The 27,557-nt window shown below is 49.4% G+C and overlaps 9 protein-coding genes across 9 annotated transcripts in view; 3 read left to right on the forward strand and 6 right to left on the reverse strand.

Moving 5' to 3' along the window:
* Nucleotides 1-2,149, forward strand: part of N7477_009003 (uncharacterized protein) — a gene marked incomplete at both ends in the record, with an annotated part of 2,578 nt that extends 429 nt beyond the window's left edge. Inside the window, 7 exons of the mRNA XM_056970664.1 lie at nucleotides 1-90; nucleotides 148-864; nucleotides 933-1,031; nucleotides 1,116-1,215; nucleotides 1,390-1,686; nucleotides 1,736-2,082; nucleotides 2,144-2,149. The exon at nucleotides 1-90 is cut by the window's left edge and continues 429 nt beyond it. Of these exons, the coding sequence (XP_056817643.1) occupies nucleotides 1-90; nucleotides 148-864; nucleotides 933-1,031; nucleotides 1,116-1,215; nucleotides 1,390-1,686; nucleotides 1,736-2,082; nucleotides 2,144-2,149 (1,656 nt within the window). The remainder of the gene's footprint in view (nucleotides 91-147; nucleotides 865-932; nucleotides 1,032-1,115; nucleotides 1,216-1,389; nucleotides 1,687-1,735; nucleotides 2,083-2,143) is intronic.
* Nucleotides 2,150-3,834: 1,685 nt separating this feature from the next.
* Nucleotides 3,835-5,822, forward strand: N7477_009004 (uncharacterized protein; the record flags this gene model as incomplete). Its single annotated transcript, XM_056970665.1, has 3 exons — nucleotides 3,835-4,607; nucleotides 4,957-5,233; nucleotides 5,259-5,822. The coding sequence occupies 3 exons, from the start codon at nucleotides 3,835-3,837 to the stop codon at nucleotides 5,820-5,822; spliced, it is 1,614 nt and encodes a 537-aa protein (XP_056817644.1).
* Nucleotides 5,823-6,653: 831 nt separating this feature from the next.
* On the reverse strand, nucleotides 6,654-7,844 carry N7477_009005 (uncharacterized protein; the record flags this gene model as incomplete). Its single annotated transcript, XM_056970666.1, has 1 exon — nucleotides 6,654-7,844. The coding sequence occupies one exon, from the start codon at nucleotides 7,842-7,844 to the stop codon at nucleotides 6,654-6,656; it is 1,191 nt and encodes a 396-aa protein (XP_056817645.1).
* Nucleotides 7,845-8,289: 445 nt separating this feature from the next.
* Nucleotides 8,290-9,594, reverse strand: N7477_009006 (uncharacterized protein; the record flags this gene model as incomplete). The annotated part of the gene is made up of 3 exons (XM_056970667.1): nucleotides 8,290-8,975; nucleotides 9,023-9,148; nucleotides 9,213-9,594. The coding sequence occupies 3 exons, from the start codon at nucleotides 9,592-9,594 to the stop codon at nucleotides 8,290-8,292; spliced, it is 1,194 nt and encodes a 397-aa protein (XP_056817646.1).
* An 81-nt stretch (nucleotides 9,595-9,675) lies between these two features.
* On the reverse strand, nucleotides 9,676-10,337 carry N7477_009007 (uncharacterized protein; the record flags this gene model as incomplete). Its single annotated transcript, XM_056970668.1, has 3 exons — nucleotides 9,676-9,684; nucleotides 9,917-10,265; nucleotides 10,306-10,337. The coding sequence occupies 3 exons, from the start codon at nucleotides 10,335-10,337 to the stop codon at nucleotides 9,676-9,678; spliced, it is 390 nt and encodes a 129-aa protein (XP_056817647.1).
* A 48-nt stretch (nucleotides 10,338-10,385) lies between these two features.
* Nucleotides 10,386-13,915, reverse strand: N7477_009008 (uncharacterized protein; the record flags this gene model as incomplete). Its single annotated transcript, XM_056970669.1, has 7 exons — nucleotides 10,386-10,969; nucleotides 11,138-11,312; nucleotides 11,390-11,705; nucleotides 11,800-12,295; nucleotides 12,361-12,658; nucleotides 12,967-13,192; nucleotides 13,266-13,915. The coding sequence occupies 7 exons, from the start codon at nucleotides 13,913-13,915 to the stop codon at nucleotides 10,386-10,388; spliced, it is 2,745 nt and encodes a 914-aa protein (XP_056817648.1).
* A 513-nt stretch (nucleotides 13,916-14,428) lies between these two features.
* Nucleotides 14,429-15,297, reverse strand: N7477_009009 (uncharacterized protein; the record flags this gene model as incomplete). Its single annotated transcript, XM_056970670.1, has 5 exons — nucleotides 14,429-14,545; nucleotides 14,601-14,686; nucleotides 14,718-15,078; nucleotides 15,117-15,198; nucleotides 15,227-15,297. 5 exons carry the CDS (start codon nucleotides 15,295-15,297, stop codon nucleotides 14,429-14,431), a joined length of 717 nt encoding a protein of 238 aa, XP_056817649.1.
* A 3,898-nt stretch (nucleotides 15,298-19,195) lies between these two features.
* On the reverse strand, nucleotides 19,196-22,578 carry N7477_009010 (uncharacterized protein; the record flags this gene model as incomplete). The annotated part of the gene is made up of 6 exons (XM_056970671.1): nucleotides 19,196-19,571; nucleotides 19,601-19,732; nucleotides 19,761-20,037; nucleotides 20,090-20,725; nucleotides 21,824-22,424; nucleotides 22,450-22,578. The coding sequence occupies 6 exons, from the start codon at nucleotides 22,576-22,578 to the stop codon at nucleotides 19,196-19,198; spliced, it is 2,151 nt and encodes a 716-aa protein (XP_056817650.1).
* Nucleotides 22,579-24,170: 1,592 nt separating this feature from the next.
* Nucleotides 24,171-25,271, forward strand: N7477_009011 (Nucleoside phosphorylase; the record flags this gene model as incomplete). Its single annotated transcript, XM_056970672.1, has 1 exon — nucleotides 24,171-25,271. One exon carries the CDS (start codon nucleotides 24,171-24,173, stop codon nucleotides 25,269-25,271), a length of 1,101 nt encoding a protein of 366 aa, XP_056817651.1.
* Between the last annotated feature and the right edge of the window lie 2,286 nt (nucleotides 25,272-27,557).

Raw genomic sequence — 27,557 nt, forward strand, 5'->3', positions numbered from 1 at the left:
GGTACCTCATCGATGCATAAACATCTTAAAGGGCCACAATGTCGGAAGGGGACAGGCAAACCAAGTATCCATAAGCTACTCGTACAAGCTGTACGTATAACCTAGACTATCCCTTGGCTTTAAACTAATCGATTATTAACCTACTAGGGTCAGCGAGCGCCTACCCGGGTATTTAATCAGAATACCTGGGAACAGAAGCTTCTAATTCTGGTTACTGTGTCGCATTTACCCTTCCTTTTCCTCGAGCATCAAGAGTTCCATGATCTCATCTCGTACGCGCGACTGGCTCCGACGACACCAATTATTCCTTCTTGGAAGGTAATATGTACGAGGCTCCGTCAATTTGTTACCGACATCCAAACAACCATCCTCCAAAGCCTACCGCCAGGTGCAAAGCTATCTCTAGCACTTGATTGTTGGACGTCACCGTTCCAGCAAGCATTTATGGCAATCACAGCTTACTTCCTAGATCAGGACTGGGCGTATCGCGAAGTCCTCCTTGGCTTTGAACCTCTATCTGGTACGCATTCAGGCACCAACCTTGGTGAGGTTGTCGTACGGATTCTCCGACAGTATGAAATCATCGACCGCGTCCTCGCGGTTACTACCGATAATGCGTCGAATAATACGACACTTATAGCTGCAGTGAATGATACGATCCAGGCTCTTCAGCTTAACACAGATTCAATAATCATTCAAGTGCCTTGCATCGCACATATTATTCAAATCAGTCTTACAGATCTACTCGGAAAGATGAAGGCAACTCCTAAGAATGACACCGCGGAACTAGAGTGGAAAGAGGATCGCGTACGAGCGCTACGCGCTCGACAGCAAAAGCGAGAGATCGCCGACACGCTAAACAAGGTTAGTCTCTTAATTATTGTTATACAATAATCAATCTTTAAGCTTATTATCTATATACGAATTTCTAGGTTCGCTGTCTTGCTATTTATATTAACGCAAGCCCACAACGTCGCGAAGCCTTCTATAACCTTCAGCCTGATGAGCCAAAGCTTGTGCCTATCCAGGACGTACGAACTCGATAGAACTCAACATATCTTATGCTTCGCCGGGCTAAGAGACTCCAAGCTACTTTCGATACCTTTTGCTCGCAGTACGACCAACCTCATTTTGCACTTAGCGCAGAAGAGTGGCGACAAATCGACTACCTCCTGTTTATCCTACAGCCCTTCTATAAATATACGACTGTCGTTTGTAAGACTAAAGACTCAAGTATTCACTTAGTCTTTACTTTCTATAACAAGCTTTTTGATCATCTTGAAAAGTCTATTCGTCAACTCCGGCGAAAGAAGGTTGCGTGGAAGCAGCTTATGCTTTCCTCACTAGAGGCGGCGCAAGAGTAACTATCAAAATACTACAGTATGACAGATAGTGTGAAAGGCGACCTTTATGCTATTGGTACGATCTTAGCTCCCGCGAATAAGCTACAGTTCTTTTCAACAAAGGACTGGGAGTCGGACGACCCAGAAAAGGACTGGAAAACAATTTACCGCGAGAGTCTTAAGTCTTTCTTCAGGTCGTACGACGAGCGTCTTCCGCGAGATAGGCTACGATTAGATGGCCAGTCATCGATGACGACGATAACAGATGCGGATTTGGTGTTTGAAGACTCACAACAATCACTACCTCCGCAACACGACGAGCTCACAAGATATCTTGAAAGTCGTACGTTCTTCCTTCTTTCTTACTAAACCACACTAAATCCTCATTTTAGCAACCGTACGAGGCTCCCCTCGGATATTCTGGAAAGAGCATGAATGCGAGTTTCCCGTACTTGCAAGCCTTGCGCGGGATGTAATGTCGATTCCAGCAACTGGAGCAGGGGTAGAACGCCTCTTTAACTCTGCCCGGGATATCTGTCATTATCGACGAGGCTCGTTGAAGCCAAAGACAATTCGTGATATTATGCTCTGGATGTGTACAACAAGATTTGACCTTCATGAGCAGAAGCGGCTTATCCTACAAGAATATCTCTCGCATCAAGAGATCGCAGCGATGACTGAGGCTAATGAAACCCAGGACGAATCTTTTGATCCAATTAGTGATACTGAGGAGGACGACGTACAGGCTCAGGATAGGGAGTCCCTTCCACAGTCTTATACGACGATGGCTGATCTTAAAGGGATAGAGGTTATAGATCATGATGAGGATGATGACGACGATGCTAACCTTCCTCTACCTGATACCCAACAGCGTGTATCTAGTAGGAAGCGTAAGCGCTAAAAGCTACTTGATGGCTACGTACTTCGGTCTCAATGATTTATTATTTATTCTGTATACTAATCTATTGGAATATAGACCAATGCTATATTCCAAGATCTATCCTTATATTCAACATATAAGGTCAAAAGCCAAACCCTAAACTCTAACAAAACACCGATTATATATCCTGATATCCAAGGACTGAAAAAACATTGATCACGTGACCGGATTTTTCTCCTTTACCAAAATATGTTTCAGACCACTTTGGCTCGCGGACCATTTTGGTCCACGCCCGACTGGCCAATGGCCCCTTGGCCCCCCAAAAAAAGATAGGCGGGACCATTTTCCTTTAGGGGTAAAATGGTCCGCCTCTAGGTATGGATGGTCCGCTCCTTCGGGGACCACTCGGGGATGTCTTCGGGGACTTTCCCCTCTTTTGCCACCTTAATTATCTTGCTGCATAGTGATCGTATGATATTTATGTGTATCGTATGATATTATTTCTAGGCTATTCTAGCCTATAAATATGTCCTTTCTACCTAGCAGAAAGAATTAAGTTCATTTCCACTTTCCAAAGGACATTCCCACTGAAGTCTCTTCTATCCTTCTTCCTTTAATCCCTTCGGATTGTGGTTCTGCCTTCGTTTAGGCTATATATGCTTATAGCCTATCCTAAGACCTTTGACCCTCTACCTTTGTCTGGCACCGACTGACCCAGCCGGACTAAGGTTGATCCCACGGACTTAAGGGGCCACGATCTGCTTCGTGGTAGCTTTACCCTTATAGCCCGACATAATCTAATTGTACGACGTTTTTCTCCGACTTTATAAAGGCTAATACTATAGCTAAAGAAGCCTATTTCTGATGGCCGTCAGAATCCACTTATGCCGTAGCTCCCAGTCCCTAACACCCTTTTCTGACGGCTGTCAGAAAAGGCAACGCCGTAGCAGAATACCCCTAAATGATGACGGCTGTCAGAAAAATTCGAGGATTTTTTGCCAAATGCGCAGTGGATGTCTCCTTCTCCAATGTAGTTGACGTGGAGTATTTGGGCACAGCCGAAATTGATGATCCCTAACTGATCATATCTATTCAACAATTCCTCGAGCCCAATTTAGTATCACATCAACTATCAAGGGTATAACGAGCTCTTATCATCAAGCTAGATATATACAAGCTCTACAGCCCTGAAATCACAAATAGGTACCCTCAGGCAAAGTAATAAATCAATCTGGTGAAGCACTCACGCCAATCAACTTTGTGATTAAGATATATCAGTCTGTTTGACCCCCGCTTTTAAGTGTGACGCATGACTACCTTTGGGACTGAGGGGGAACGTGATCTGGAAGGAGCCGTGGGTCTAACCCGATTTGGGATAGAAGTGGCTTTGTTTCGTAGTTGCTCGTTTCCCTCTTTCTCTTCTTCTTCTTCTCTACAGTTTAGTTGCTTGTAATTATGAAAGGAAGGCGGTGAGAAAACCTACGTTTATTCCTTGGTCACCCTGTAAGCAAGATTCTCTTTGTCACCGAAACCGACAAGAGAAGTGAGAAAGAGCGGGGCGACGAACGCGAGAGAAGAGAAAAGGGTCGAAATTCAACAAAAGACTGCAGGCTGTGGGGCTTTCGGGTTTGTCCCGAAGATCGGCCTATTTTCCCTTCCCTCGCAGCACTTCGCAGGATCATTATTCTTTCACAATACACCATTCACATCATGGACGACTTCGCCCTGAAGAAAGCGTTCAAGAAACGAACATACATCGCTGAGCAATGCACTCAGGCTATTCGTGGCCTTGAGATTCCCCAGTCACTGGGCTCCCCGGCATCCCGTGCTTGTGTTGCGCGGGGAATTCGCTACCATCCAGGGTTTGCACTTGAACTCCAATGCAAATATGATCAAGATCGATTCTTTACCCGGGCTATAAATGCTCGACGCATCATGAGCAATGATATTCCTGATTTGCAGAATGCTCGTGAGATTCCCTACTGTATCTGGTATCCGGAAACTGCCAGTGAAGCCACGTATCGGGCACTGGTCCTTCAATATCCCTCCCTTAAATACCAAGTCGGCAGAGCGTGTGCTGTAGCCGGGTATATCGATTTATATCGGGAGTTGGATCTGCTGCCTGAGGCGCATATTGCCGAGGAGGCTCGCGATAATGGCAGTAATGCTATATTCGAGATGATCATGGCGAGTCCAGTAAGGTATCGAGTGATGAACGACTATACTCGCACGGTCAATTTGGAGAATCCTCCTATTGGTGGCCTTAATGGAGACACAGCTGTCCAGTCCTTTCTAGAGAGAAAGCAGAAACATAGCGGCCTCGCCAACCGTCCAGGATTGAAGGATTTATTGTGGAATATCACCGAAGACATGAACGTGGATGAGTTTGACTCAGACCAACAGCCTGCACAGGATGTGTCGGAATTTCTTTATGTACCTGTAAAGGATCTATGTGTTCAGGATAGAAAGCCTGTCGGTCAGGTAAGGAAGGATGTCTGGACTAGGTGTAGTGTTGTAAAAGCAAGACTGATTCTTGCTAAGTCTAAATTATCTGGAAACCCTTTCGATTTAAGTACGAATTGGGTCCGAGACTTGCTTATTACACTGCGGGGTAAACCTTCACCGCTAGTCCTTAGTATTCCTTTACAGTACCCCTACCATTCGATTTACCAAACATGATAAAGATCTTCTTATTCTAATGGCTGCTTGGAATGGCAATATGGATCGATATAGCCGTTTACGCCGTCATGTTATGATTGATAAACAGTTCGCATGTGTGATCCGCGGAATCTGCCACGAAACGTTCTTCGCTAAGTGGTGGTCAAGACAACTCCCACTGGAAGATAAGAGGAAAGACAAGCGTTTACAACGCGCGATCACTGCACGCTTTATCATGAGCAACGACTTATCGCGTATTCCTTTAAGGCCGGCCTCTGAAATTCCCCCTCCCCCTCAACCTCACCGGGAGCCTCACGACAATGCATTCTCTCAGGAATCCATCCTGCATTTGGTACCCCAATCTGGCCGAACCAGAGATCTATCGTGAACTCGCCTATCGGGAGCCTCGTATGGCATTAACGGTCGCACGCGCCTGCATTATTGCGAATTACCAGGCTGTCTACCAAACCCTCAAGTTCTTCCCGATACGTGCTCTCATCCGCGAAGCCGAACAACAGCCTAGCACCTTTTATGTCGAGGATCTCAAACGCCGGGCAGAGCTACATGGAATTCTCGAATCTGCCGAAGGCAGCACTTGGGAAGAGCACACAATGGTCGAAAATATGAGACTGTTCGATACAAAGTTGAGCGAGGTGATCACAACCGACGACGTAGACATGTTCCCCGCTGGAATTTTCAATGGAGAAGAGACACCCGACGTAGGCACTATCCTACTAAACGTGTGCGCCCCTCGAAGTGTCAAATCCGGATATAGAGCCACTCCATTGAGTGAGGTTTACACAGCAGCGGGGGCGCCACTGGAGATGCCATTGGGTCTTGATGCAGATTTTCCAGCTCGTGGGTATCTTGGGACAGCCCTTATCTACAATAATAGGCCCTGGGTTCCTCACTCACCTGACGAGGAAAGGGATCCCGAATGATTCTAAATAGAATTTTGTTGAACGTCTTTCTCCTTACACACTCAATAGTACGTATCTGATATAACAGTTTCGCTCTCTCCTCTCCCCCTCCTTTGTCTTGTAAACATTTCTTTCCGTCTAGTCCTCATTCTATAAGCGAAGTCTTATTTTATTTTGCAAAGTTATGTGGGCCACTCATTGGAAGGTCTAAAGTATATGATCCGCCAGCAAACGCCTAGTGTTACCATCATGCCCCTAGGCCATAGCATCCATGGTGTGACGCATGTGTGGTCCCCAAGACACTGAGGATGCCTCAGGCCCATGGCCTACGGGGATATTATTATCCATCCTCGGCTCGTACGGCCTTGGCTGGGGACTACACCGGCCGTACGGGCTCCATGTTACATAAGCACCAGGATAGATAGTATCTAGACCAAGCCTTCCCCTTCGGGGGAAGGGGAATCAATTACTCCGTTCAATTCTCACACATGGTTTGAGGAAAGGTCACGTATGGTGAGCTAGTCCCGAAGGGGACAGGGGGGGGTTTATTGTTTCGTAGTTGTTCTCTTTCTCTCTCTTTTCTCTTTCTTTCCTCAATACAGAACTTTTCTGAATGGCACACGAATTATTCCGTACTGGCCTGTGACAATAGGTATTGAATAAATGAACGAAGTAATCGATACCAAAAGCAATGAGAGCCACACCACGTGACCAATGAATGAATGTTCCTATCCTTTCAGAGAGAACAGAGGAGGTGACATTGTGTTATGCAGCTTTCTGCAGGGGCCACTGTATCTGAGATGAAGGCAGCGGTATTAATAATACCTCCCCATAAAGCTAAACATGGGCTGATTACAGCAAGTCCTCGGCGTACTCCTCGTACTCCAGCATGAAGTCTGCCATACAAAATTTGTTTCCCAAGCCCTTTTGCGCCAGAATGATACTACCGGCGTCTGTGTATCTCTTCTTGAATTCTGCAAACAGTGCTGGGGTCTTAGAAAAGTGAGGGATGAAAAGCTGATTGTCCCCTAAGACCATAGCCGCTTTAAATGCCTGGTACACGACTTCTGGATCCTCCGTTAGGTCTACCGCCTCGCAGTGGCCGAAGTCAAGGAGATAAATACTAATCACTCGGCGTTGAAAGTCTGGTAGTGCCGCCTCCACTCTCTCACCCTGCACAGCCGAGGTTCCAAGCACAAATTCTACATCGTCGCCGGTGACCGAGGCTCCCCAGTGCATCATCGCGTATGCTCTTCCTATGGCGTCCGCTATCTCTCTCACGCCTATGTGGAGATCTTCCTTCGACTGTAGGTAGAGAGGAAAGTTCCTTAGCGACAAACGCCCTTGACTCATCGGCCCATTCGCCTTACCCAAGTAGAGGCGTGCAAGGCAGTGCTTGTTCTCGGGATCGGCAAGAATATCATTAATTACGTCGGCAGTAAGGGGCTTTTCGCGGTTGGAGAAGCGAGTAATCAGGGCCCTTCTGACAACTTTTGGAAGAGGAAGAATTCTTTCCATCTTGACACTGTCTCCGCGAGCACAATAGGCCATCGGAAACTTTGGAAGAAGGCTGTCCCAGAGTGCGTCGTTGCCAATCTTCGAAATGAATTCCATCGGTCGGGGGACTTGGATTTTTTCGTGAGTCAACTGACCGTAGAGTTCAAATGTCGAGGAGACAGCACAATGCATTTCATATTCATGCTTTAGGTTCGAGGGTTTGGTATCATTGCCTGGACACTCTTTCTTTAACACCAGAGGCTGTCCAACCTGTTCGAAGATCACTCCTTGCAGACCGGCTCCAATTTGGTTGAACTCTTGCAGCTCAGGACGACTGCGGGCATGTTGAAACCGTCGAGCAAAAGAGGAGGATGTAGAAATCGTTGCGTGGAGGGAGAGGGATCGATTGAGGACTGCATACTCTGACATTTGCTCGAGGTCTGCGGCAAGGGACTGTCGGGCGACTTGAGCATTCCGAACGATGGATGACGCGTCTGAGCACGCGGAGGCGGACTCATCCGATCGGACTTCACGGCGTTGGGACATGATGGTATGGTATTGGAGTGGTGTGTTGGTGGGTTGGAGATGAGTATCTAAGGACGGAAACGGGGAGGTATAACCTTTGTGCCTGCTTGCGTTCTGACTTTGTAATCCGCAGTCTCCAAGTTAGATACAGGCCCTGGTAGAAATTGATTTAGTGCCGCGCACTTTGTTGCCTTGGTACCTAGTATTAGATTCTCGGTAGTCCGATCACGCTTTGGGCACAACAACCGAGACTTTGGGATCTGGGGAACAATGAATACGACCGCTTGACTGCGACTCTGCTCAGTCTAGTGGACTGAGGAAGTACACCACAAGAAGAACTATTGATTTATAGGACGTAGAGTTAAGAGCTATGGTATAAGTTTCGTTGCGGTTTAAACAGCGGATAATAATACAAAACAAAGCTGCACATCCTCAGTGAAAGTGGACTGCGCATCGAATCAATCGATCACTTTGGATCAACAAAGATAATCATAAAAAGTGAGTCGGACAAGCCTTGACAGCCTTTGAAGCTAACAGCGACAAGCTGGGTACCTTCCGACTGAGTAGGAGCGTTGCCTGCCCTTGAACCCCTGTCTGCACTGATTGGTCCCCGGATAAAGTCGGCAGTATCGTACTGTTTGGGAACTGGGTCACTAGCAATGGCAAGTGGACGCGAAGTCCATCTGGCTATCCAAGCGGTCCAGTCGCTAAGACTGGGTTGCCAAACGGTAGAGTGGAATAAATTGGGTTGTTTGAAAACCATGATAGCCCCAACTCCCCCGCGAAGGTAGAGCAAGCTGTGCTCCAAGCTATTAGTTGTGTAAAAGCCAGGCCCAAACTCATTATCCCGATTGCTTCCGTTTGTTTCTGGTACGAAAAACGCCAGAGTTGACTTCAACGCTGGCACACTCAATCCACGGAACCAAAATTCTCCTGATTCGAAGAGGTCTTCAACTTGTCGCTTGATTTTTGCCGCAAGCGAATCGACCCCTTTTTGGGACCTAATTTTCATGCAAAGAATCTTGCCAGAGGGTCTTTGTAGTCGACTTGTCCCGGTAATATCTCGTAGAGTAAACAGGGTAGGCATCTCTGTTACCCCTTTTGGGGATTCATCCCAGAGGATAAGCGTTTGTCCGCAATTCGTGATGGGATCTTTCCTTGTTCAATGTGCCATTCAACTGGCCACATAAGCCCTGCACCAAGTGGGACGATTTCGATGCAATCTTCGATGATGTAGGCGGGGCTGTCGATTGCCTCGATAAGTTCATCTAGTCCAGCTAACCAGGCTAGACTCCGGAGAGGCCCTACATATTTCGCTTGCTTTTCTAGGATATTTTAGCTTCGTTCTCTTCTCCTGTCGTGATGATGACAGATAAAACTTGAGCTTACTGCTGGTGTCAATGTCGTTCAGCACCTCTTCCATGTCTGCTGGAAAGTCGCTGCTTAGGTATCCTCTTGACAGGGTCCAAACTGGCCGAAAGCCATGCTTCACAAGATTGTCAGGGTTCCGTGGGTAACCACGAGACATAACTTGATCTCCATCTTCCAAGTCGGAGTCATCTTGCACATTCTCTTCGTCCCTGGCACCATCATTGGTAAGAATATCGACTGGCCCTACTTCTGCCATGTTTTCCACAATAGACACGTCTCGCGAAGATTCAATGTCGGGTATGGTAATAGGTGTGTTTGGGCTGCACAAAGTTGGGAGGGGGACAGACGAGGTAGAATTATTGGACACCGAGCGTTTCCGCTTTAGGAGCGGAGCTGCCATGATAAGTATGAACGATATTTGCAAGGCGATGAATGGTGTAAGATGGATGTTCTGTTCTGCTTACATTCTATCGGGGTGAATTTACAGGTGCTGCTCTGAAAACAGGAAGCTACGAAGGCTGAAAGAGCACCTTCTAGGTTCAAACTTCAGCCTTTCGACACTTCAAAATCAAAGTTCCTCATCTACGGAGAGAAATAACACCTACGAACTAAGTCAACAAAAATGGAAACAAAAACATACAACAGCAAGGATTAGCTGATGGTCACCCCTGCACTGACTTAATTGCAGCCTGGCTGTCAGAGAAGATCACCAGTTCTCTGACATTGTCCTCATCCTGTTGGTTCCGTCGGTTTCCCAGTCGTTCAAGTCCCATTTCGATGCCCGCGAGCTCCGCAGCGTACACATTGGAATACTCCAGCGATCCAAGGTGTCGTTGCTGCCAGTCCGAGCTCCTTGGGCCCACTGCAGATGCACCCACGAGTCCAGCGCATCCGCTGCCGTCAGTGAAGATGCGCTGGGTCGCTCCGTCGGCGAGTGCGGCGTCCAATTCGCTGTTGTCGTACGTCTGGATAGCGGCCTCCGCCTCCTCCATGACGTACCTGATCCATGTCTCCCAGGGGGGAAGCACGAATACAAGACCTTGTTTCCCACTGCGCCTCTTGTCCTCGGACCTTTAACGGTGCCAAAGGGCCGTTCTTCTTCTATTTCAACGCCTCGAGGGGCGCAATTCCTCCGAGCTTCATTTCCTTTGGCCTTCGTTTCGTGTGGGTATTGATTCCATCGGGGATAGCCTAAGGCACTCCCATTTGGATCCGGATAGCGGTTTCTTCGATGATTTGCTGCATCAGTAGGTTAATTAGGGTCAGGAATAGCTTAATATCCAGCGCCGCAGCCGATATGCTTTTGAATGCTCCACTGATCATCAGCGCCGCACGCTTCTGGATTCTTGTAAATCCTCTGATGATCTGTGTTCGCGCCGTGGCTGGCATTTTTGCCGGGCTGAACCACGCCGCAAGACCCCAGAAAAGCCGTGGAATGACCACCGCCCTGTAGATCTTGCGTATAGAGGATATTGAAGTCCCCTTTGTGGACCCAGTGATACCGCGGAAAGCTTCCAGGCTGCTATTAGCCTTTGCAATAACCTTATTGCGGTGTGTTGTGAAGTCGAGGTGCTTGTCCAGCCAAACACCGAGGTATTTAGCATACGGTGTTGGTGTAATCGTCTGTTCTGGTAGATGCAATGGCATCTCATTGTGTCCTTCATATGCCTGGATCTCGTAGATGTCCTCCTCCGTTGGCACTGGTGGTGTCGTCGGCGCCGGTGTCGTCTCTTTTGGTAGTCGAGGGTTGCGGAAGTGAATAAGTTCGAACTTATCTGGTGCGAATTTGGCCGAGTGCCTCCTCGTTCAGATTGCCGCTTCGCCGTATGATTGCTCCAGGATCTCGATGTTCCTCGCGTCGGATTCAGACGTTGCTACGATGCAGACGTCATTAACCCACCCGAAGGCATAAGCCGTACCTCCGCATGGTAGGTAGAGCGTACAACTTCGTACGAGCGGGGTGTTGAAGAGGAAGAAGAGAATCGGCGAGATCGGAGATCCTTGAGGGATGCCGGTGGGCGTTGGGATGGGATCACTGCGATATCCTAGAAGTCGGATTCGGGTGCTTCTGTCCTGTAAGAATGACTGGATCCACGGCACGAAGTGGCCTAAGCCCAGCTTCCTAATATTGTAAAGCAATCGTTCATAGGAGACGTTGTCGTATGCCCGGATACATCCAGCAGGAGCATACTGACCTTGTAGTCGACGCCCCATGCCTGATGTACCCGGTCCAGGATCAGCTGGATGGCATGATCGACCGACACACCTTTCCGGCCCCCGAGATGGCCCTTTGGTAAGATTCCCCTTTCCTCTGCCGCCCACGATATCCTTGTTGCGATGACCGACTCCAGTAGCTTGCTAAAGGTGTTCAGCAGAGCCACCGGACGGTACGATTTCTGTACCCGGTAGTCCCTGGGGCCACCCTTACGAAGGGTGACCTTGATCGAGAACTGGAAGTGACGCGGGTTGTATCCGATGCGAATGCACGCATAGAAGATAAAGGTGATAATACTGCAGAAGGGTGAGTTATCGTTGGCTGCTAGCAACCGCCAGACTCGGTTCGGCACCGTATCGTCTCCTAGTGCCTTGTTCGGCGGTGCCTTACGGATGGCATCCCGCACTTCCTGCAGCGAGACCGGTGGAAATAGGATCTGCTCCACTTTTCAGGTATCGCTGGATATCCTCGAGATCTTGGGTAGGCGGCTGAGGGAAGAAGACGTCCTTCAAGACGTCCACCTTGGCTTGATTAGTGTCCGCCAGACTCCCGTCCGGCCTCTTTAGCGCGGGGACAATGCTCCCTGACGACGCTTCACGGTTCCTTGCCCATTTACCGACCTTCCACATCCCCTTCGGCCCTTCTGCTGTTATCTCCTTCACCCACGTTCGGTATCTAGCCCGGTTAGCCCTCGCAATGATCTTACCCTTGCGATTCCGGGCCAGGGTATACGTCGCCAAGTCCCCTAGGCCTTGTGATCTAACATGTTCCCTGCGGAGCTGTCGTGTCACCTTGACAGCCTCGCGGCATTCGGGGGTGAAGCCGGGATTCGCCCATCGTGAGGGGCGAGCCCACGGCGTCGAGTCTTGCACACCCCGCTGGACGACTTCCGTCAGGTATTCAGTTGCGTCGTCGATCTATCGTAGATGCACGGTGTCTCCGCGGAGATACGGCCACGTTTATCCTGCAGATTAGCATTAACAAAGGTGAGAAACTTATCTTCGTCCATCTCCTTCCAGCTACGCCGCTTCGGCGCCTCTGCGGGCTCCGCAGTTGCGAAGTCGAGGACCGTAGGACCGGTAAGTGGTCCGAATCCGCATGTATATCCTCCACCACGCGGCAATCGATCATCCTCCCATCTAGGCTTGCCAATGCAAAGACTAGGTCCAGCGTGGACCGACTGCCGGCCTGCATACGCGTGATAGAACCCGGTTTCAACCAGAGATCCAGCGCCCTCATCTCGCCGCATCTAGCCAGTCATCCGCAGCCTCATCCTGTTAGACGTCTTCGCCTCCCAGTACGGGTGGTGCAGATTGAAATCCCCCAGGATCAGGTATATGATGCCCGGCTCCTTCGCTTGCTCTCTCGCCGGTGGAATCAACTGGGTAAGCATTTGCACCGTGTCCTCCCCGTTCTCTGGCTGATTATATAATTAAATATGCGCAACTCCCTCGCCTCGTTTCGGTGGCGGATCCTCAGCTCCTGGCAATCACGGGAGTGCACTACATACGTCCACCCGTCTCAGCTTCTTCGACACGAAGAAGCAGACTCTCGTACGTTCTCCCCCGTTTCGTGCGCCTGCGGGTATAACAGCTGGTGCGTTTGCTTCGCCGGGTGGTGCGTGGTTTCCTGGAAAGGGTTCACCCACGGCTCTTGGATGGCAATGACGCCTGCCTTGAGGACCGTGGGATCCCGCATGAATTGGGCCATGACGTTGGGCCATGACGACGTCCTTTGACCGGTTCGTGTTGTACGGATGACTGTGAGTTTTTTATTCATTGCGCTATGAACGGGGGTTTTGTTTCCTGGTTGGTTTGGGTTTCCTGGCCTTCTTCCTCGCCTCCTTCAACGATGACCGGTTGCTGAAGTTCGTCGACACGGTGCCCTTGCCGACGGGGCTGTCCGCGCCATATTTACGCTTCATGGGACGGCTGCGCCCCGCTGGTGCAGACTTGGTCGATCTGGCCGTGCTGGTGAAGATCGGTGAGTTCTCCTTGCCCGCGGCCTGGCTTGCCGCCTTGTTGTTTGTTGCATTGGCGTTTCCTTCGGAGAGAGCTGTTGATAGACGGTAGTCGGAGTCATGGTCGTTGATGCTGACACTGGTGGACGACTCGTCAATAGTAATCGGCTGCATCTCGTGCTCCTTCCTTCGCTCCTCGTCGAAGACAGCTTCCTCCTCGTTATCCTCCTGTCGCTCCAGGCACGCCTTCTTTGTCGCTTTAGCCACCCGCGTCGTCTTGCGGGTCACCCCCGGGGGAAGCCCTTGGATGAGTCGGGATATCTTAGACGACCGCTTAGACGACCGCTTGGACGGTTCGGATTGCGTGTGGGATGGTGCATGAATCGACTGGTATATAGAGGCCGCGATAGCCTGGACCAGCGGCCCTGTTTTGGTCTTCGGCGGTGTCCATAGGCTCGCTGGCAGCCCGGACACCTCCCTTGTTCTTCCCTTTCGTGCCGCCCTTAGTGCTTGTTTTAAAGCTACTACAGGGCACTCTGCTTGCATTAGTAGAGGTGCTTGATTCTGTCTCCGCCTGCTAACTGGACTGTAGGCTTGACACACTTCGCACGAGGTCGGAGCCTCCGTGTGCCTGCTCTCCGCTGAAAGAGCGTGCGGTCGACCCCGAGTCGCTACTCTCAGAGCCGGTTCCCCGTGATTCGTCGGACTTCGATCCCACTGACTGCTAGGAGATCGAGATGTGGGCCGGCACGCGATGATATCTGGGGCGGGTGGCCCGTCTGATCTCCACGCGTTCCACTTCCTTGCGGAAAGCCTCACATCGTCTGGACTATCCCGCATGTGCGCCCCCGTAATTGGCGCACTTTCGTTCGATTAAAAGACCGTTCTGCCGCCGTTCACACTCCCGAGAAAGGTGCTCGTCGGCGCAGAACACATGTTTCGCTCCGTTGGGGCAGGCTGATCCTATGTGGCCATATTGTTAACAGCGGTGACATTGTCGGATGCGAGCGGCACGGTCGTATAAGACCGTCGTTAAACTGTTATCTCCAATCAGGGTATTTAGGTCGATGGCCTTGTTTCCGCGACTGGCGAGTCCAGTTCCACGACCAGTGAGCCCGACTTCTTGCCGTTAGGAACGACCGCCCAGTATAGCTTGATCACCTTAGCTTCCTCGCCCTAGGTGCCCCGGTTCGAGGTTTCCAGCTCCTTGATCAGCCGCTATTGGTGTTACGGTTCCTGCAGCTCCGTTGCATCGTTGATCCCGGGGGTGCGTACATTCACATCGTGCATAATGACCACCTAGGTCGGCAGATGGACCTTGGCCTCTTTGCAGAGACCTTTGGCCCACCCTTAGTGTGTCCGTGGATCTCTGCCTCTTTCGCAGAGCGCATTGTGAAGCAGATATCACCCGACTTCAACACCCGGACGGCCACGAAGGCCACCGACGCAAGCGTCGGCACACAAAGACGGATTGCCGCGTCCACCTTGACTCTCTCTGTCCTCCTCTTAATATCCTTTGCAGTTATGCCTCGATACCGCTTCACTGCGTCAGCGTCACCGAGGTGGACAATAACCTCGCGGTCCGAGCTTGGCGAGGACCGAGTTATTCCGGGACTGCTGTCCGACCCATGCACCGACAGATAATGTGCAGGAGCGGGGGGACAGCCTTGCCTAATGGCGTCGGCAAAGGATTTCGCACGGCTCTGATGCTGCGAAGTGTTAGTGGAGATACGGACGGCATTGATACCCTATTTGATCTGGAGGGTTTCCTGGTGGAGGGCGTCAATGTCCTTCTTCCAGTCCGCCCCCCCAAGGATTCTTCACTAGGTCTAGCGTCAGAGACTGCATGTTATTAACGTATTGGAGCACTGGTGAAGGCACCCGGATGCCCGCATGACCCTAGATGTGGTCCAGGAGCCGCTTTGCATCGTGGTTGGCATTCATGATGCGTTCGATGAAGTTTCGTGGCTCGGCTTCCGCACCCCCTGAGAGGGGCGGCCAGTCATTCCTCGGCGCCACCATGGTGATAGCCACACAAAAGTGGTATCAAATGGTAGCGCGTGGAGTTAATTAAAACTGAGCAGAGTTTGGTGGGCTTAGCCCTCAGCGTTGCGGTGCGATTTCAAAAAATTCCTTTACGCAGAGATATATGTTTTTCCTTCTCGAATTGTCCCACGCTAGACTAACATATCGGTATCTTTCTAATTCGGTTAAGATCGATGGAAGGATCGCTTGTTGGTTCCCGTTGCAAGTGTTTAGTTTTTCTCTCAATACACCGACTAATAAGTGGATTGAATGCAGTGTGTAATTTAGGTTATATATGGGGAAAATTCACCGAGACCTATTCCCTAAACTCGCCCTGCGAGAACTATGTTATTTATGGTTCGGTTTCCGAGACGGCTAGCTGCCAGTGCTGCTGGGATTCATCCTTCTTGTCCGAGTAAGTGATAGGCATTGGTCCCTCTATCTAGATACATCGATTTATTGAATTTGTGCAGATCTATCCAATAGTGTCCTAATAACGACGTCTCCGTGATAGATATTGACACAATGGTGGAGACTTTCCAGTTGATTTATAATGAGTCCGTATCTGACGAATGCTCTATTCTTTCCGATGCCAACTAATGTCATACATCGTTCACCTTGGATACTGGCGCATCTACGTGGTACAATCCAGGCCACTTTCCCTCTGACTTTCCTGGGCAGCACCTCTTTCAGATACCACTGATGCCGGAAGTTTTACCAGTGCTCCAGATTCGCTCACGTTTTTGATCTTCCCAAGCTATGTCACCGTCACTACCCCGGGTCCATATAACAAGGGGGGGTGTCGAGGCAACAAACTTGGGAACTACTGTGGGCTCCACTACGGGAGAGAGCACTTCTTCGCCTAGCTAGGGGGCTGCGAGGAATCTTGTATCGCCCGCTAGCGCTAACTTTGGTTTTTGAGGTCTAGCTATGTACATCACGGTCTTCGCTCTCTTTGGCGCAGCTTTGATTGCATAGACAGCTTCAAATTGTGTCCACTTTTACTCCAATGGTACAATAAGGTATAGAGAATGCGGAGTAGGTGCTTAAACACCACCGGAGCGGCCTATCATCACATCGCTGCATAGACAGAGAGGCTATTTTGGACCAAGTGGATTACTCGTTCTGTGCTGCTCTCAATTAAAATAAATCAAGCAGACGTATAACCTGCCCCTCTCCTAATTTGTTGTTTATAAGATACACAGAGGCGCTTCACTCACAAAAAGCTCAAGAAAGAACAGCGAGAAACAACAAGCTAAGCCAGAAACGCAAGCACCTCGTTCAACACACGATCGAGATCGAAGTTGTCCGTCCGGGTACATCAGCCACTTATAAGCCAAGTTTCCAATCAACCAGCTCTGTGCATCGTTGAAGTGGACACCAACATGGCCTTCAGTCGGGGGGCTGGTCAAACACGATAGCTTGTCATCCTCCTGAAACCTTTCCGCTATGGGCACCGCGACTTCTTCTTGGTGGCTCACCAGTGCTTGACCGGCCATTTCCACGTCGACTATATCTGTGATCAGTCCCTGCTTGGCGAGATTTTCCAGCAACTGGCCAACCTATTGCATCTGGGTTTTCTGCCAGCTAATAGTAGCTATCACCTGGTCTTGGATTTCCGGAGTTGCAAGGGTGCATTAGTCAAGCGCACTCTTTAGCGGCCCGAGGTCTTTCAGGTAACTTTCTATAACGAAAGCTTTCGTATCGGTACTGGTGCTTGCTTTCACTGGGCTTTCTCCCGCGAACGCCCGCGCTGGCTCTCGTTCTAGACCCATCCTGCCATGAAGTCTTCCCCAAAAAGTACGGGCAGAGGTTCCTGATTGTAGAAGTGCCGTATGAGGATCCCGAGCAGAAGCCACATTCGTGATCACAGTCGCAATCTTTGGTTCGAACAGCGACCAGCAGTGACCAGCATTTATTGACATCGAGATGACCGAGACACTGTGATTCCTCGGGTCAACCATGGTACTTCATCGTGGCTTCTTCCGTAGGCCGCAGCCGCGACTCGAGTGCCGATGCTCCGCTGTGATTCCCCGTGGGCCCGGGTGCTGGAAAGTGCACGCCCGAAGCGAAATGTCCCCGCGACGCTTTGCGCTATCTTTCGGTGAGTACCACCAGCGCGACTGTAAAGGAGGTTTGAGGGCAACATCCTTCCGCTTAGCCAAAAGACCATTTATGTCGACCCTTAAGGTCGACATCCTCAAATCCATATGTATACCCACACCTGCATATATTAAGGAATAACCACATTATTCCTTAACAGCGACCGTTCCCCTTTCATTCTCTGCACGTCAACTTCACTGCCGCGCCTACGCAGAATTCTCCGAAACTATAATGGATGGTTTCACTCGGATGATGACTTGATACAGTAGCGACCGCCTTCGCCTTCCATATCGGACAATACAGAGGAGCTTCTTTCAAACCCTAATCACGTGCTACGCCAACCCGTATACGATTATTCCGTATTTGAGGACCCCGTCACAAGGCGGAATGGTAAATTACCAGACAAAAGAAAAGGCTTAGTAAGGTATCTGTCGTTACGGAACTACATCCACTGGACGTCATTGCAACTGAAACAGAGATAAAATCCAGACCTACCATAAGATGGCCTTGAAAATCAATTCCCGGGGGTGATGTCATATATAAATCAACGACAGCCATACACTAACCAGATCTCGAAAAGCGAGTGGCGAAGCCCGGTGAACACAAAAGTATACGGTTCTTAAGCAAAGCCAGATCATCCCCAGTATGTGCTAGGCCATCGTTTGTATTGGAATATAGACCAATGCTACATAGAAAGATCTATCCTTATATTCAACATATAAGACCAGATTGCATTGATCACGTGACCAAATTTTTCTTCTATCAAAATGATATTTTGACCACTTCTGATCCTGGTCCGCGGCCCTCCCCCAAACGATAGGCGGGACCATTTTCCTTCAGCGGTAAATGGTCCGCCTTCAGGCATGAATGGTCCGTTCCTTCGGGCATATCTTGCCCGCGGACTTCGACCATGGTCTTCGGACCTCGGTGAACAGACTTCGACCCTCAGTCCCCTTAAGGATAGGCGGACCACTTTCCCTTAGGGATAAAATGGTCTACCTTTGGGCATGCATAGCCTGATACTGCGGGGAAGCTTTCGGGGTGGCTTAAACCGTCGATCCTTGACATCATTCTTTTCGCTTTGCCTCGGTTCCCTTCTTTGCCACCTTCATTATATTGCTACCTAGTATTTGTATGTCATTCTAGACGTCATTTCTAGGCTATCCTAGCCTATAAATATGTCCTTCTTTTCTAGCAGAAAGAATCAAGTCAGTTCTACTTTCCTGAAGTCATTTTCCACTTTCCAAAGTCATCTCTACCTTCTTCCTTTGATCCTTAGGACTGTGGTTCTGCCTTCGTTTAGGCTATATCTGCTTATAGTCTATCCTACGACCTTTGACCTTCTACCTTTTGTCTGGCACCGACCGACCCAGCCGGACTAAGGTTGATCCCACGGACTTAAGGGGCCACGATCTGCTTCGTGGTAGCTTTCCCCTTATATCCCAACAGTTTGCAATAGAGATAGAGAAACATAGTATATAACTCATCATTTGTTTGGCTCTGTGTCTCTCCATAGCCGGTAGCACTTTCCTTATAGGCGAATAAATTGGCTATATATCTGCAATGAAGTACCTGTTTCTGGAAAAACTTTTGGTGCTATTGCCCGTCTGCAATGCATAATGAATTCAACCTCTCTGCAACCCACGAAGTACTATAGTGATCTGGACCTAGGACCTTCTCGTAGCCTGCCAGTGCTCGCTAGTACAATTCCTCTGCCTCCTTCAGCTTGCCCTGATTAGAGTAGAGAATCCCAAGTTTATGGACTGTACTGAGAGTGGACGTATGATCTGGACCGAAGGCCTTCTCGTAGCCTACCAGTGCTCGCTGGTATATCTCCTCCGCCTCCTTCAGCTTCCCCTGATCAGAGTAGAGATTCCCCAAACCATGGAATGCTCCCCATACCGCAATACTAATGTTGCCACTTGACCAGTCCCTATGACGTACATGATTTGCGTGTGGAATAAGCCGTTCTTGCAGCTCGGAATAATTTCTGTCACTTCGGCTTGGGACACTGTATCCAACAGATATCAGTGCAAGTTTATTGAGCTCGGTCGAATCCACATTTTGGTCTGTGCTTGAAAGATGAATGCACCAGTCTTGCACCACTGGGTGTATCGTATAGCCTCCGACTTGTTCCTTAGTCCCAAGCAGAGAGAGCCGATAAGATTCTTGACGCCGGTTCTAAACGCGAGTCCGCTTGATATAGTTCTTTCAAGCCAGACAGGAACGTCTGAGCTATGGGCTGCTTTTTATCAACTCATACCAGATATCTCGATTATCGAAGTGAGCAAGTAGAAGGAGCAACTTCGCTGCGTGCGGGTCCCGCTTCTGGATCTCATAGTATGAGATCATCCATGTTTGTAGCAGATTACCCTGCTGGTACTGGCGTTCAGGATTTGACTGCAGCTGTAACTCGGACCAAGATTCTTGGTAATACTGCAAGTACTCGGTGGCGCTAGTTCCAGTCTCACGCATGAAGGCCCCGGCGATGACGATTGCCAATGGAAGTCCATCTAGACGACTAGCAAGAGCATGGGTATCTATTTATGTTAGTATCATCACTCGGATCTGTGTATTAAAAGGTCTTGGTACCTGGATTGCTCTCAAGTTCGCTAACGGTATCTCTGGTTGATAAATGGGTGCTTTGCAATAGTAGTTGCATTGCATCCTTGGAGTCTAGTCTGTTGAGCTGAAAAGACTTCCCTAACTCAGTCAACCTTTGGAGCCGAGATGTAAGAAGAATAGAGCCATGATCGGCAGTAGGGAAGAATTCTCCGATATCATATGCATCACCAATGGGGCCATTGAAAGGGGCGTATTGGTTGATGTTGTCGAAAATGATCAGCCAGCGTGAGTTTCCTCTTTCTGCCAGCCACTTTAACACATGTCTAGCTCGTTGCTCCACCTCCTCGTCATTCGTTGCCCTATCAGTATGTGACTGTCCTGGCAATCGGGGCCAGATAGAGCTCAAAGATTGTAATAGTGTGCCTCGGTCCTTACCACTCAGCCAGAAAATGGCAGTAAAATCATCCTTTTGGTCTCGTGCGAAACGGATCGCTAGTTGTGTCTTTCCCACCCCGCCAAGCCCATGAATGATTGCAACTTTTCGCGACTGGGGATCCGTGGGCCGTAGATACTGCCATAGTTGGTCTAGCTCGCTTTGTCGTCCCACGAAATTTGTAATCACTGGCACAGCCGTCAGGTCAAATAGAACGTCAAAGCGGTGAACTGTATATGTGAATGGTGATTTAGCAATTGGATCGAACTACTTAAGGAGTACTGTGGAGGTTCTCTCACCAGAGTCTGCTAGAGTTTCTTTCGCAGTTGGCGTACTGTTGATCTGATCGGCTGCAACTACCAAGAGAAGCTCTTTCGCATACGCCGCCGCCACCGCGGCCGCATACCCTTGCCATTCCTTATTGTTGGGATATAAGGGGAAAGCTACCACGAAGCAGATCGTGGCCCCTTAAGTCCGTGGGATCAACCTTAATCCGGCTGGGTCAGTCGGTGCCAGACAAAGGTAGAAAGTCAAAGGTCGTAGGAGAGACTATAAGCAGATATAGCCTAAACGAAGGCAGAACCACAGTCCTGAGGATCAAAGGAAGAAGGTAGAGATGACTTTTGGAAAGTAGAACTGACTTCAGGAAAGTAGAAATGACTTGATTCTCTCTGCTAGAAAAGAAGGACGTATTTATAGGCTAGGACAGCCTAGAAATGACGTCTAGAATGACATACAAATGACGTACAAACACTAGGCAGCAACATAATGAAGGTGGCAAAGAAGGGAACCGAAGAGAAGCGAAAAGAATGATATCAAGGATCGACGGTCTAAGCCACCCCAAAGGCATCCCCGTAGGATCAGGCTATGCATGCCCAAGGGTAGACCATTTTACCCCTAAGGGAAAGTGGTCCGCCTATCCTTAAGGGGACTGAGGGTCGAAGTCTGTTCACCGAGGTCCGAAGACCATGGTCGAAGTCCGCGGGCAAGGCATGCCCGAAGGCACCCCCGAAGGAACGGACCATTCATGCCTGAAGGCGGACCATCTACCCCTAAAGGAAAATGGTCCCGCCTATCGTTTGGGGGAGGGCCGCGGACCAGAATCAGAAGTGGTCAACATATCATTTTGATAGAAGAAAAATCTGGTCACGTGATCAATGCAATCTAGTCTTATATGTTGAATATAAGGATAGATCTTTCTATGTAGCATTGGTCTATATTCCAATACTTATTCTTGTGTGAGTCGGCGTAGTCGCAGATCCCCCGAATGACCAGACACGGAAAGTCATTCATAAGTCCCGCTGCTTCCATCTCCACGCAATATATACCTAAGTCCCGAGCCAGCTGATCTCGCCGCCTGCCATCCTTCACAACCTGACTTGCAGATCCGATGAGTCCGTAATGAATGACTGGTTTTTGGTTCTCTCGTGGGGGTCGTGGAAACAATTTAGATCGATCGCAATCGATACACGTATCGGATGCGACATGATCATACTCTGCTTGGAATAGACAGTCCTCCTGCGTCGGTCGTGTGAATTTGGCAGCTTTGTGGGGCGCTATTTTGGCTTGCAAGTTGGAAACAAATCCGGTGATCCGGCTATCTTCTGTAAGGTGATGTGCTTGGAGAGTCGCGAGAGCGGTCAACAGAACCTTGGGAGGTCGATTAAGCATTCCGGTTCGCTTGAATTGGCCGCCGCTTAGCGCTTTTCCCAAATCGTATTGGATCACCCCTCCAGAAGTGTCGGTCGGCTGGCTCACGACAATATCCCCAAGTCGAATGTCTGCATGGCTGCTTGGTACTCCGCCGCCGATACCAACCATAAAACCGAAGCGGATGGAGTGAAAACTGGACAGCAGCTGCATCCCAACTGATGTAGCTGAAGTGTTGCCATATGCTCCACTCGGTAAACTAGCGATAACAACATTGTGCTCCCCGATATTTCCCAGGATATACGTAATATGATCGTTTGGCGGGCGTAGTAAACTCGGCCAACATCAGCTTTGCAGCTGCCATCTCAAGGGGCAGGGCGCATATCCATCCAACGGTGTAATCTTCGTGAGAGAGAGGGATCCTGGCTTCCATGATAGGCTATGTTTAATCGGATATCTGCCTTACGATAACTAGCCTGTCCAATTGTAGGAACCATAGGAGAATGAAAGATGTTGTGAAGCGCTGAAATGGTATCGGACCGTCAGGAGAAGGCGGGGTCAAGGTGAGGCTGCACAGAGACCCCCAAGCTGCCAAACGGGAGTTCACGTGTCGTACAGTTTGGTACCATAGTAGAACCATTGTACCCGTGGCTTCCGCCCGCCCACACCATGGTACGCTATCTTTGCTGGCCCTCGCCCTACTAAAGTCAAAGCAAGAACAGCTCACCACAAGCGGCTCGGTCCGTTCCTAGGTTATACCAAGGGTAGTAGCTTGAATACAGATAACTGTACAGTACGAACGAGGTCTACTGCACTATCGTGCATCACTTCACGTGATAACTCGTGAGAATCCATAGAATCAGATGGAATGTATTAGAGCCAGGTGATGTCATTAAGCTCAGTTTCATTGTCGGTCCGTCCTACTAGGGGCCAGCGCACTCCAGTACCTACCTTGACCGAGTCCACGTACAGTAGCACGTTCATCCAAAACAACCAGTCCACTTTGTATCGAGCAACCTGGCACCAAATCTCAGCCCCCCGCAGCTCGAGCTTATTCATCATATGATCAAGAGTAACTCATTGACGTCGTCGCAGATGGCTCATGCCGCCGGCTGCAGCAAACAGTCCATACTACACATTCGCTCTAACCTTACAGTATTTGGGAAGGTTAGCCGCGAAATGGTGTCGGACGCCCGCGAAATATCACACCGTCCATGCTCGAAGCTCTTTGTGAACATTTGATGGAGAAGCCGACTTTATATTAAGATGAAATGGCCCTCTTCCTCTGGGATGAATTTGGAAAGCACGTGACGATTCAAAGCATCAGCAGAGCGCTTGCTTCGGTCGGGTGGTCGAAGAAAGCAGCTCGACAGATTGCAAAGGAACGGAATGCAGATCTACGGGACTTCTATCTCCACAACCGATCTTTTTTCAAGTCGTACCAATTGGTATTCGTGGATGAGTCAGGCTGTGACAAAAGGGCCGGGTTTCTGTTACCGACCAGGACGAAGAGGAACTCGTGTATCATTAACAGAAGCAACTAAACTGGAGAGAAGAAGAAGAAGAGAGAAAGAGGTAAACGAGCAACTACGAAACAAAACCACTTCTATCCCAAATCGGGTTAGCCCAACGGCTCTTTCCAGATCACGTTCCCCCTCAGTCCCAAAGGTAGTCATGCGTCACATATACCCTAGTTTATGTGACCAAAAGTGGACAATGCCATCATCAGCACATGTGTTGCCTATGCCCGAGGTCAAGATCAAAATGTTAAATAGGTCAAGTGTGAGAGAGCCGAATTGGGCTACGATCATCGGAATGAGGGGCAGCATTCAGCCTCACCATCAGGTGACTAGAACTTACGCGCTATAGAATAAATAGCAAGGCGTTTCGTCGATGGGGCCAAAACGACTATCTCATTTCCTCCCACAAATCTGACCCCACCTTTTTCAAACTCGAGTCACTTTAATAAACATCAAATCTTTTGTCACTTAAATATATATAACCATTTCATCTCAGGATTCCACAATGTCAAGCACGAAGGACTACAGTGTGGGCTGGATTTCGGCCATCAAGCCTGAATATATTGCCGCAGAAGTATTTCTTGATGAAACGCACGATCGCCCTACCGATTTATCACCTGATGACACCAACGATTATACTTATGGCAGGATTGGGAAGCATAACGTGGTCATCTCCGCTCTTCCTAAGGGAGTATACGGCATATCTTCAGCTACTGGTGTGGCCAAGGATATGATCCGTAGCTTCACCAATATTCGGATTGCCCTTATGGTTGGCATCGGCGGCGGTGCACCAAGCTCAGAGCACGATATTCGGCTTGGTGATATAGTCGTTGGGGTTCCTGGTAATAGTGAAGGTGGCGTGCTGCAGTATGACTTCGGAAAAACAATCCAAGGCGAAAGCTTCAAACCAACTGGTTTTCTCAGCCCGCCACCTAGATCCCTACTTGGGGCAGCACAAGGACTCGACAAACAGTACACAATCAAGGGCCATAAGATTGAAGAGGCGGTCAACGAAGTCCTTAATAACTATCCGCGGTTGAGAAGAGAGTTTGGGCGTCCGGAACTAGCGACAGATCGACTTTATAAGAGTGATATTGTCCATCCGTCAGGGAGCAAGACACCTTGCCGTACTACTTGCGGCGATGATAAATCCTCGTTAGTTATCAGAGATAAGCGTACCGAATATAACGATAATCCCAAGATCCACTACGGTCTGATCGCATCCGCCAATCAACTTATGAAGGATGCTAAGGTTAGGGACCGACTTGTCGAACAAAACGATATCCTATGCTTTGAGATGGAAGCAGCTGGATTGGTCAATTACTTCCCTTGTCTTGTGATACGTGGTATCTGCGACTACTCCGATTCACACAAAAACAAAGGGTGGCAGGGCTATGCGGCGATGGTTGCTGCGGCCTATGTGAAGGACCTACTGAATCGGCTTGCCCCGGCTCAGGTCGCGCAGGAAACAAAGGTCACTCTGGTGCTGAAGGCTGGCAATACCCATTACAATACGAATATCACATTTGGGAGCTACAACTCAGGCTTCCAAGTTGGTCAGAACAACGGTACAATCACGCAGGGAGCAGCCCCTCCGGGTTGGTGACGAGGGTCCTTCTTGCGGGGTCTAGTATTTCTGTTCATTTCATGTTGTTTTCAGGAATCTCTTTTCTTAAATTTGTAGAAAGAATACAGCCATTCTCGAAATCGGCTTAACCAATACACAATGAATAACTCTTCCCTAGACCCTCTGCCAAGTTATTCAGTGTGTATCGGTCAAGCCGATTCCGAGAATGACCGTAGCATTCTCTATCTCATTTTTAAATACAAAAATGAGCAGCTAAGACAGCTGAACGAGTACTAGACCTTGACAAACAGGGACCCAAGGGTACCAAGATCTGTGCATAACCCAACCCATGAAAACCCATGAGAATGAATGGACAATCAGTCCTTCTCTTGGACATGTAATCACGCTGACTTTTGGAAAGTGTGGATGATCTCTTTCTTGGTGGGCCTCCCAGGCCTGCTAAGGCTGCTTCGGGGACACGCTCTATAATTTATGGCCATATATAGACTCCAGACCGAGAGCATGTAAACAGTACGTGGGGGATGTATAACTATACCCTTTGAAAGCACGTGATTTTTTGGCTAAGCAGCGGCATAACGTAGGGATTTCTTCGAAATTTCCTGTAAGAGCCTGTAGCGATCCAGGGAATTTGAGAACTGAATCCTGGTCACCTTGCCGGCCGATGTTAACGCTCAGGGTGGACTCTATTGCAATGCCCTCTACGCTGCTTGTTCCCAAGGACACGACAAGATCGTTGATGCTGCTAGAGCGAGGGGCCGATGTCAACGCCCAGGGTGGAAACTTCAGAAGTGTCCTCTAGGCTGCTCGTTGGGGAGGATACCCCATATTGTGCAAATTCCCCGGTGTTACAGACCAAGACGAAGAAGAATTCGTGTATCATTAACAAGGGCAACTAGACTGGAGAAGAAGAAGAAGAGAGAAAGAGGGAAACGAGCATCTACGAAACAAAACCACTTCGATCCCAAATCGGGTTAGCCCAATGGCTCTTTCCAGATCACGTTCCCCCTCAATCCCCAAGGTAGTCATGCGTCACAGAAACTACAAGATGGGCTACTATTGAATGTAGGTCGCCTGGTGGTGCCAGATGATGGGGACTTACGGGCCCGGTTACTCGATGAGATCCATCGGCAGCCCTTGACAGCGCATCCCGGACAGGATTAGACGAAGGCTCTCCCATCCACACGATATTTCTGGCCTGGATGGTCTACTAACGTTAAACGTTATGTGGACAACTGTCTAGTCTGTAAGCGTACAAACAACGTAGAGAGACCGGCCACTAGGTCTGTTATAACCTCTTCCCCGCCAGACCGTCCATGGCAGCATATCACGATGGATTACCGATCGTTCCCAAAGGATAAGCGGGGTTTTGACGCAGTGTTTGTGGTGGTTGATCGGTTGAGCAAGCGGCCAGTCTCACTTCCATGCTATAAGACTATTAGAGCGCTAGAGATGGCTCCGTTATTTATCTCTGGTGTTATGCTTTACTTCGGCCTGCCAGACTCGATTGTATCGGACCGGGGAGGCCAGTTTGTCTCGGAATTCTGGATGGAAGTCTGCCGAATCCTAAGGATCAAGCGTAAGCTATCGACGGCCTACCACCCACAGACAGATAGCCAGAGCGAGATTGCGAACCAGCATATGGCACAGCGACTCCGTGTATTGGTGGAATCAACGCCAGGACGACTGGTCTGACTGGCTTCCGGTGACGGATTTCGCCGCTGCGGCTCTGCAGCAGGATTCTACCAAGAGGTCTCCCTTCCTTATCGAGCGGGGATATGAACCACGGATGTCCTTTGACTGGGACGCACCCGCGAAGCCGTCTACGTCGCCTCAGTCAACGCAGGATGCTCAGAACTACGTTCGGCGACTCCAAGAGGTCTGGAAGGACACCCAAAAGGAGATTGAACAAGCTCAGGAGCGTCAGCGCGCCCAGGCCAACAAACACCGCCGGGAAAATTGATTTTGACGTTGGTGATATGGTCTTTATTACCACCAGGAATTGGAAAATTGATCGGCTAAGTAGGAAACTCTCTGATCAGTCCAGTGGCCCCTACAAGATCCTTTCAAAGGAAGGTTACAGCTACCGGCTCGACTTACCGTCCTCCATTAAGGTCAACCCAGTCTTTTCTCCAGACAAGCTCCGCCGTGCCGCAGCAAGTCCGATTCGCTCACAGGTCAGATCGCAGACCCAGCTTTACCAATAGAAGTCAACGACCAACAGGAATGGGAAGTCGATGAAATCGTGGACGTCCGACTACGCTATCGGAAACTTCAATACAAGGCTAAGTGGATCGGAATCGAGGA

The sequence above is a fragment of the Penicillium maclennaniae genome (assembly GCF_028827695.1).
Source record: "Penicillium maclennaniae strain IBT 15551 chromosome Unknown utg000008l:1.0-3552695.0:1.0-3555053.0, whole genome shotgun sequence".
NCBI lineage: Eukaryota > Fungi > Ascomycota > Eurotiomycetes > Eurotiales > Aspergillaceae > Penicillium > Penicillium maclennaniae.